This window comes from Dendronephthya gigantea, unplaced genomic scaffold, assembly GCF_004324835.1.
Source record: "Dendronephthya gigantea isolate DGI-Jeju-01 unplaced genomic scaffold, DenGig_1.0 000014F, whole genome shotgun sequence".
NCBI classification, from domain to species: domain Eukaryota; kingdom Metazoa; phylum Cnidaria; class Anthozoa; order Malacalcyonacea; family Nephtheidae; genus Dendronephthya; species Dendronephthya gigantea.
In genome coordinates, this window is record NW_021163024.1 from 2027464 (window position 1) to 2037601 (window position 10138).

At 36.8% G+C, this 10138-nt stretch overlaps 2 protein-coding genes across 2 annotated transcripts; one reads left to right on the forward strand and one right to left on the reverse strand.

Moving 5' to 3' along the window:
- Positions 1-804: 804 nt before the first annotated feature.
- Positions 805-5781, reverse strand: LOC114519745. The gene is made up of 4 exons (XM_028539915.1): positions 5282-5781; positions 2273-2487; positions 1628-1679; positions 805-1304 (listed from the first exon to the last, which is right to left on the reverse strand). Exons 2-4 carry the CDS (start codon positions 2435-2437, stop codon positions 805-807), a joined length of 717 nt encoding a protein of 238 aa, XP_028395716.1. The 5' UTR covers positions 2438-2487; positions 5282-5781.
- Positions 5782-5868: 87 nt separating this feature from the next.
- On the forward strand, positions 5869-9604 carry LOC114519856 (solute carrier family 49 member 4 homolog). Its single transcript, XM_028540037.1, has 3 exons — positions 5869-6280; positions 7423-8107; positions 8791-9604. The coding sequence occupies exons 1-3, from the start codon at positions 5971-5973 to the stop codon at positions 9245-9247; spliced, it is 1452 nt and encodes a 483-aa protein (XP_028395838.1). The 5' UTR covers positions 5869-5970; the 3' UTR covers positions 9248-9604.
- Positions 9605-10138: the final 534 nt, after the last annotated feature.

Here is a 10138-nt window from a genome sequence, read left to right on the forward strand (position 1 = left end):
AGTCTGTTTTCATGCTTCATTCATTCTGCATACTCAATTTTAGTTTTTAAAGGACTTTGTCCCCTCCATGGGACTATAATTCCATGTATCTGGATTATTAAACGCGTGGTTATAGCCACTGTGAAATATATAGTAGGAAATATCTACGCTTTTGCATTTTGAAAAATACAAATATTTATAGGCTAGATACAGTCATGAAAAACAGTGCTCGCAAAATGTGTTCCCAGAAGAAAAGTTTTCTACGTATACTACGTTTTCTACGAGTGACGATAAACTAGCTACGTACAAGTCTACGAAATATATTAAAAGTCAGTATATTAAAAATCTCGTGGCTCAGTTTAGCGGAAGCCGTAGTCAAATCTATAACGTTTTCTAGTAGCTAGCATTGTCGTTAAATAAAAATTAATGGCGAAGTAATATTTGGCAAGAAAGACCATCAGAGATCAGTTTAGATTTTACATTGTTTTATAATCAGTTTTAGTTTATTAAGCTAGATTACAATAATGTTTCAAGCACTTCAATACTGATTCACTAAATCTTCCTTCGGTCACGAAATTGGTCACAAGCTTGCAATATAGCACACCATAGAGTCTATGTACGTGCTGCGTTTTTCTTGCATGCCGATTTCAGTCAAAAAATCTCTTTGATAGAAGATAACGCTATAGTTCAATGGATAAAATGGGCGACGATAATACTAAAGAGGACTATACTAAAGATATATACTAATGTGAAAAAAGATGGATAATTGCTAAGCCGATTCTATTTCAGTGTTTTTACTGGCATAGATTTTTAATATTTTTTTTTTCAAACTTTACTGATAATTCGCCATAAAGCACGATCTTCATAGTTTGCGTCAGCCATAACACATCTTGGTGCACCTATCCAACCGCCTTCATCATGAGTAGGTGGCTCACCCTCAGACAAGACATATCTCAAATTGACCACATTCTCGATAAGATATTTTCCATCTTTGTTGATTATCCTCCAAAGAGCACGGTTATCGTAATTATCATCAGAACCGAGGCAAAGTGGAGCTTCTGTTATCCCTCCTTCACACCCACGATCACCTGGTATTTCATCTCCCATTGAGAAAAGATATCGTTTTGTTCGATGATTTTCAAATAAGTATCTTCCTTGGCCATCGTTCGATATTTTCCACCAAACACGGTCATAATAGTTAGCATCACTGCCAAAAATGCTATTTTCATTGCTGACACCACCTTCAGATCCACGTTTCTTTTCCACACGAGCGCCACTTGAGAACAGTAATCTTTTGGTCTTCAAGTTTTTGAGCTTAAATACCCCTACCGGCAAATATACATGCGTGATGCGTTTAACGAGTTCACATATCTAAAACTAGCAAACAGTGCTCCATTATGGCTATAGAAAATATCCCAAAATGTGTAATGATAATTACACAATATATAATTGTAATAATAATTGTAACTGTACAGTTCAAAAGTTTGAATTTGAATTTTGTTGGAAAGCCAATACGGTGTTATAGGCTTTCATTAGGTAATAATAACTTTTTTAAGTTTTATATTTGAAATAAATATCCGGCCTGTAGTTTAGCAGGGGACATATTCGGGGATGCCCTGTGATGAGTTTTTGGTTCAAAATAGCTCACCTTGAAAGGCGACGTTCGTGTATGCTAAACTTCCATATAAAGCACTTCGAATCTACCAAATGAAAAAAAAACTTATCATATAGAAATATGCTGTATCACCATGGCAACATCTCGAGAACACCCACCCCAACTGTATACATTAGGAAAGGTAAGCTTTCTTTAATTTACTTCAGTTAACTTAATGAGTTAGTCAGTGAAAACAAGTCGTATCCCACGTTTGACGTCACACGAATGGCGAAGACATCAACACAATGGCTTCCTCAAGTGAAAGGTTCGCCAAATTTGAGGAATACATGTTCGTTCTTTTAAATAAATAATAAAACATTTATTGAATTCGGTTTTCACATGATATGAAGAATTATCAAGTCTCAGCCTTCGGCTTCGGTTGATAATGACAAACTTCGGCTTGATAATTCTTCATATCATGTTCAACCTCATTCAATAATTGCTAATTATTCACCCTATCCACAAGGCCCGTTCCAAACGCCAAACTGACTTTTCATGTACCAAACGTAATGTCAATTAACCAAAGTCTTTGTTTAAAGTTAATTTCCATTTGATTCGGTCTGAAACCGGAAACCGTCTTACACAGAAATAAACGAATATATGACATGTGTTGAATCAAGCTTTATCACAATATCTTACTGGAGATTGTTCATAGTAGTTGAAAGCAAGAGCTTGCACCAGTTCACCAGGCTTGGTTTCTCTTGTTTGATTGTTCAGTTGACATATTGACTGAGTTTCCTTTTTCTGATAATTTATGGACTTGCATTTGGGCCATTGAGACAAACAGAACAGAAAACAATCCATCGATGTTTCAGCTTCAGTTTCGTGTATAACACAATTCTGTAAACGATGATCTAAATACACATTGGAGTGGAAATGATGCTAGGGTTTAGGTATAGCCTAAATAGAATTTTTGTTGTTTACAAATCTTGCTTGCCCGAAGAGGCTAAGGTTTAATTATACTGCAAATGGATTGTTGAGGAAAAACCCAAAAATTTCACAAACATCAATGGAAATTCGTTAAACTCTGAAGCTTGAAAAAGCACCAGGCTACAATAATATTCAAAATTTGCAAAGATCAAAAATATTCAAAATCTGCCTCAAAACATTTGGAGTAACTTTTCTGCCACTTGCAATCGAGGCAAATTATAATCAACCTATTCTAATAGATATATTTTAGCGTTTAATTCAGTACTTTGTATTTTACAGCTCACTATCATAAACTTGCCAGGCAGAGTTATGATCGGATTGACTGCCTGGACGAGCAATACGTTCTCGCAATTCAAAAGAAAGATAGTAATTTTTATTTTAATTAATTTTTCCTCTAAAGGTTTAACGAATGTATGTGTCAGGAATACTGGACTGAAGCTTCGCCCTTCGTCGCCCAAACTTCAAAAATGCCGAGTTTTTAACCATGTTGACGTTGAAACCTTTTATCCGGATTGTACTTCGCAAAACTTCGAACAGTGATTTTCAACTCCTTCCATTGTGTTCATTCGTATGCCCATATTAAATTAGAGTCATAAATATGGTTTTATAATATTTTTATAATCATTTCATTAGAGACACTTTTCTACTTTTGCAACAGAAACTAGTTTTCCATCATATAATTAAAAGCTCTGTTACTCCCGGTTAAATTTTTTCGAAAACGAACACAAAAATTACAACTAAATTTTTATGTGTCCAACCTATGGGTCATAAACGACTGAATATTTTGAGAAGTATACAGGCATCAATGAAGCGATTTAAATGACGCTTTTTTCCGTTCTTACCATTTGCAATAAGAGAAAATATCCCATCCTTTGTGAATGTGAATACATCTGTACTCGTATGCGCCACGACAAAGAAAGAACAAATGAAATATACTGATTTTGTCATTGACTTGGTGAACAACATTTTGCAAACGCAGGCGACCGCAGCTGTGGCTAAATTAAAGTCTTCAACCTTTTCCCCTGACACACGCAAAAACGCAATAAATTGATCATGTTTTTTTCATTATCTCTGTTAATAACTATGTTGAAAAAAATTAATATCTTTCGTTTATATGTTTTAATCATTGAAAAAAAAAGCAAATCTCATTTCAAAGCGAAACGGGCATTGTAAAAGAGCGGGAAATTAAGGATCGTGGTGGAATGTCGCACAATTATTATCCCCTTTCCAAACATATGTTTGAAAGAAAGACCCTTAACTAACAACAGTAATAATTATTTACAACAGAGAACTTGTTATAAAAGTCAAGTTCGTATGTAAACAAAATGTTTGTTTACATATTGATATATTCTGCAAGACTTTTGTTCTGCCAGAATTTTGTGAACGTTTCAAAAGAAATTCATTCAGCAAAACAGAATCATGCACTCCCTCCCCAACTATCGCGCTAGTTTCGGCGCTATTACCATGAACTGGAATTTATGTCCGACCCTGTTAATATGAACGGTAAAGAAAAATTAATGAAAAATTTGGGCAATTTTTAGGGCCTCACATTGTCATGAGCAGAACCAATGCAAAGAGCGAACTTGGCGCAGGAAAGAAGTTTACGGCAATCCGTACAAGTGATATTCTACTTAAAATTGGACGTTCCTCCGACCGCCGGCACTGTTTCGTGCAAACGCCGCATGATAATTTGTACCTCAATTTTATATTAATGACGCGCAATTTTCTTTATTTATTATACTCCATCCCGTAAACAGAAAGACACATGCTGAGTGCGCGCGCTGAAAGAGTAAAATAAATCAGTCAATCGTATGCAGATAACTCTTTTTTTTGGAGTTCGTCGTGTTGAATTTATACGCAATTCGATTCAATTAGACAGGAAGAGTTAATATACCTCTCCAGCTCAGTAAATCACTTCAGCGCGTATTGAATGACATGTACAAGATCCGACGTTTGATTATTATGCGTAGGCGCAGCCAGTCAAGCCAGACAATATAGCAACATTTTTGTTAAGTTATCTTATGTCAACACCAATCGCCGAAGTTATCTTATGTGAACACCAATTCCCATCCGAAATTTACGAATATTACATTAGAAACCTAGACCTTTGTAAAACAAACGTTTCATTTGTTTCCGTATTGAGCTCAGTGACAGTGCATACTTAGTCCACGTGGATTGGCAATTTGCAATTCAAAACAGTCGATACAATAATATCTGTTCAGTCGTTCAACCAAAACAGTGGCGCTTCGGTAAGTTTAGTACAATATATTTCTTTAAGGATTCGCAAATGTTAAGTATTGTATAGATATTGGACTAACTAGGTGTCTATTATTGCAGTATATATGCACATGTAAGGAATGTACTCATTCTGAACTCATCTCTAATCTAGTTTTACCGAAAGTAGAGGGAACTATATAAACATAGCATCAAGCTCATGGTATACGATATTTAACAACTGCCGGTTGTATTTTACCTTAAACTGTGGATAAGTTCAAAATAGAAAGCAAGTCTATCATTTTATTCAACAAGCAAACTAAATGTTTTCTACCTTAATACAAAGATACTGTTTATTCTAACTACATATTCAGTGCATAATATTCAAGTTGGCTCATTCAAGAGAGATGATGAAAGAGTGTTATTTAATTTTGACTTATCCACCGTTTAAGCTAAACGGGCTTTATACGACCGGCCCCAGGACTTTCAGATTTAAAAACGTACGATCGCTATACGTTGTTTATACCAGCTGATCATGAGAAGTTTTTCATCAGTGCCATGTGCCAAGAATATGCGAACAATATGAGTTCCAAAAATCGTTGATATATTTGCATCCATTAACATCGTTTAAAGACCTGAAGGCTGAACCAGACGAATTTTATCACGAGGGCTACATCCTGTATGAACGTGCATAGTCTAAAAAGTCACAATTTCTGTTCACACGACACACGATCTAATTTACTTTACTTCTGATGGATGTTTTATAGTCTGTTTGCATGCGCTTAATATGGGGCGGAACATCATCAACGAAAGCCATGACAGCACTTTTTGTCAATAACAGACTATACCCTCCCCCCCCCAATAATAACAGAGTGGGAGAAATCTATTAAAGGGGGAAAGTGGCACGTCAATTCCATACTCACATCCCCCCCCTACTTAAGCCGCTTAGCGACGGCATTGCTCCTAATACACACATGCGTATTTCAATCGCTCATTCTAGGTTCATCCTAAACCCCTAATAAATAGAACTTTCTGGGCTGCTTTGAGATCCGGTATGAACTGAGAGTGGCAATACGTTGCGAGAACACTCGTCACAAGAAACATTTTAGCCATTAAAATTTTACAACGAAGCAAACCAGACGTGCAGTTTGACCATTGACCTGAACTCTGATTCGTCCCATCAGCGCCCCAAAATGGAAACCTATGAAAATAGTGAAGATTTCAAAGAACGATATTTACAGGAACCTATTAATAACGACCTCTACAATCCTCACCCAGGCACTGGTGAAGCGAATCTGGACAAAAGACGATGGTATATTCTACTAATGTATTGTCTGACAGCCATTTTGCAAAATATCATGTGGAATACCTGGGGACCAATCCAAGCGACAGCGAGGGCAGTTTATGATTGGGATGATTACGTCATTGATTTAATGGCTGCTTGGGGGTGCATTACATTCTGTATCGCAATGATACCCTTTGCTTGGATCATGGATGTGAAAGGTAAATTAAAATATATTCTTTGTTGAACGGAAAAGAGAAAGGACATGCATAACTTAATGGAAGAACATAACTTAAGCCCTACGTTTATAAAGGAAGAAAATAACTTGCTTATTTTAGAACTGTTTATAAGATTTCATCTCCATTTATTCTGTTCCATTTACTGTCAATGCGTAGGCATTGTTATATCCAACTTGACCTTTGATAATGCTATATGGTTTGTATCATGCCTTATATACATGCAGCCGTTAGATATATTGATTGAGTCATTTGAGTGCACACGAAACAATAGCTTAGAAACGAGGCGGACAATGTAATCTATTGTTTGTGGGCTGGCTTTCATTGCCCGAGAGCAAATTCAGGAAGTGTCTATTCACTGGACATAACAATTTACTGGACATTCTGATGCATATACGGTTTCTGCGGTAGACGAGTTAAGGCTGCCGTGACGTGAGCTATTAGGAACCTTAAGTTACACCAAATCTACTGACTACGTGCACGTAAGGAGCAAACAGTAAGGCTGTTTTATATACAGCTGTGACCTTGTTTACCAAAAAGAGTCACCATAATTTTTATTCCTGTTTTGAAGCTGTGGAATTGAAGACAGTATTACTTCACGTCACACGCGGCTCTAACTCTTTTTTTAAAACTGTAGAAAACTGTGGTTAAAGTCACTCTAGCTAAATGCTGCGGAATTAGGCACGCGTGATCGTAAAGATAAATTCCATCCTAAATGATTTATGAAAATACTCTAATACTTTAAATTCCATCCTGTTTTCCATTCCATGACGTTTTTCTAAAATATATCAATAGTGCGGACTTATGCGAAGTAATGAATGAATAATTGTCAGCAATTAATAAATTCAGAAATTGAAAAATACGCACTTTTATGATATGCATGGTTAAATGATTTGATGATTATTTCCATCAACATAATCATTGTTTTTATCGTCGTAAATGCTTGTCGTAATCAAGTTCAAGTAGCACAGGAACTGTAGCCTTGGACACAAGGCTAAATTAAGTACAATTATATAAATTCATGTAACGTCTCGATCCATCCTGAGGTCCATCCTATAGGTCTGATTATATTGTTTATTTTACCTGATTTTCATTTTATCTCATTATATTGTTTTATTTTACACCAGGCTTGCGCGTGACGATGGTTCTATCAGCTGGACTACAATTCTTTGGATCTGCTTTAAGATGCATTCCAACTGACTGCAACTCTACAGCAACAGTCCTAATGCACTCTGGTCAATTCATTATTGGTATTGCAGGTGGGATGTACCCAGCTGCCCTCATATCTTCAACCTGGTTTCCTCCAAACCAACGCACGACTTCAACAGCCATCTCTACCGTATCTGGTTACATTGGAACCGCGTTAGGATTCATCACTGCACCTGCATTTGTTGATGATATCAAAGATTCAAACATTCCCATGGTTGACAATCGTTACCACTTGAATAGCACTCAAGTAAATAGCTACAAAAGACAAATCAACTCTCTTTTGTATTCGGAAACTTGTATGCAGTTTGTTATCTTTGTGGCTATCATTATTTACTATCCGGCAAAACCAAAGACCCCGCCCAGTTTATCTGCTGCCACAGGACGTGTTGATTTCAAAAATGGGATCAAGAAACTATTTAAAAATTATAATTTTCTTTTATTGGCAACAATATATGGAGCAAGTACGGGGGTGTATGGAGGATGGTGTTCTGTGTTGTATCAAAATTTATCTGATTATGGTATAAAAGTGAATGCAAAGTTTGCTGGATGGCTTGGATTTGTTGCTGTGATCAGTGGCGCTTTCTCTGGAGTCTCGTTTTCGTTGTAAGTACAACTTTTAATATATATTTTTTCGAAGTATACATTGTGTTTTAATCACAGTTAGTCTAGTAACGCAAATTATCATACCCAGAAATATAAATTTATCGAAGCAAGACCTGTTGTCTTGTTTTTTGCTGCCGGCGCACCGATACCTATACCGTGAAAGTATAAAGAATTAGTGGTAGTTTTGGCGTTTACATCCATAGCGATGTACTCGATAAAATGTGATATACGATATGAGTTAGGGGCTGTTTACATGAGCCCGGTTACCCGAGATTCAACGAAGCGTGAGATAATTTTGAGGTATTGAAATGAGCAGATAACATGATCTTGGCAGTCGTATAATCACCACAACAATAGCATGTGCTTGTTTGGTGTCAAAAAGACTTATTTCAATACCTCAAAGTCCTCTCGCGCTTCATTGAATCTCGGGTAACCCGTAACCGGGCTCATGTAAACAGCCCCTTTGGCTTTTCGCAAAGCTGCGTCATATAAGTCTAATTTATACCTATTACAATAATTTTTTCGCGCGGTGCGCATTGTAAACGGACATTATCATCTCTCACTCTGAGCTCTATTTTCCTTCCTCAATAGTCCTCTGCAAGGTAGGAGAGATTGCAAGGACGAGTTGCCCTGTGATTTAAATTACTTTTACTGTGGTCTTAAACGTTTCATTTCAATTTTAGATTTGCAGATCGGTTCTCAGGTCATCACAAGTCATTTCTCATCGTGTTTATGGCTCTGTCTTTTTACACCACTTTACTGATCTGCTATATTTTTACTGGAGTTATCTCGTTTAACGAAATCATTGTCTACATCATGTTTGGATTGAGCGGTTTCTTTTTAAATGGTACAATTCCATTCTTCTTCGAACTTGGTGTAGAGATCACTTACCCAGTGGCTGAAGGAATAACTGCCGGTATGATAACTTTCTTCAATAACATTCTGCAGACTGGATTTCTTGTTATTCCGTTAGGAAACTTTGGAACAAAGTGGATGCTGTGGACAACCGTTTGTACTTGTGCAGTTTCCACAATTCTTTTACTGTTTGTGAAAGAGACTTATTACAGATCATCAGTAGATAGATCTAGACAACAACGTCGCAATGTCGGATTTGACCATAATTGTGCCATCAATTCATAAAATTGAGCCAGAATTTGCATGTGATCAACTATTCACATGAACTGTTCACTGAATAAGACTTAATATAGGCGACCTGGTCAGCTGTCTGGAATATAAACACTGTTACATAAGACTGACTCTAGTCGCAATGACCCACAGTCAAGTTAAGCTCGCTAGCTTCGAAGCTTTTCATCCAATTAACATGTTTTATTTTTCACATTACTCGGTTTTCTTTGTCCTTGATGGGGAATATATTCAATAGTTCAATGGTGCAATATTCTCCTCTAATATTCCCCCCAATATTTGTGTCACGTTTTTTTCCTAATTCTGACATGGAATAAAAGCATTTCCTTTGTATTATTATATTATAAATGCAAGCTGCATGGCAAATGTGAAAAATAAGTACGTATATATGAATAAATCACATATCCCATCGTTGCCTCGACCTAAATTTGTGTTGGTTTTATTGAGATGCAAGCAGTCGAATCGAGCGTGCGAGAATGTTCGTATGATAAGCAAACATCAGGATGGATTGTTGTTATGGGTCGAGTTGTCAGGACCCGGCCTGATTTCTTTCTTTCTCCTTGTCGTATCGTGCATGCCCTCTTGATTCACTGACATGAAATAAAGTTATATCCTTACCCATACCTTATATGACGTTTTGGGACATAAAGCCGCCTCTCAGCGTGGCTGCCCCTGCTTATAATTATGATAATTTTACATTGCGCGCCTACAAGGCCTGGGACTAGACTGAGCCTCGATGTTTTTGCAGTGCGCCAGTGCCTGCCAATCTTCTGCTTTTATTTATAACCTTTCTCCGCTAAAAGCAGCTCCCGTAGCTCGGGTAAACACTTAGCGATTTCGGATTTGGATTTTGGTCAAGAAAAGATAAATTTGGCTTGTTTTGAAAGA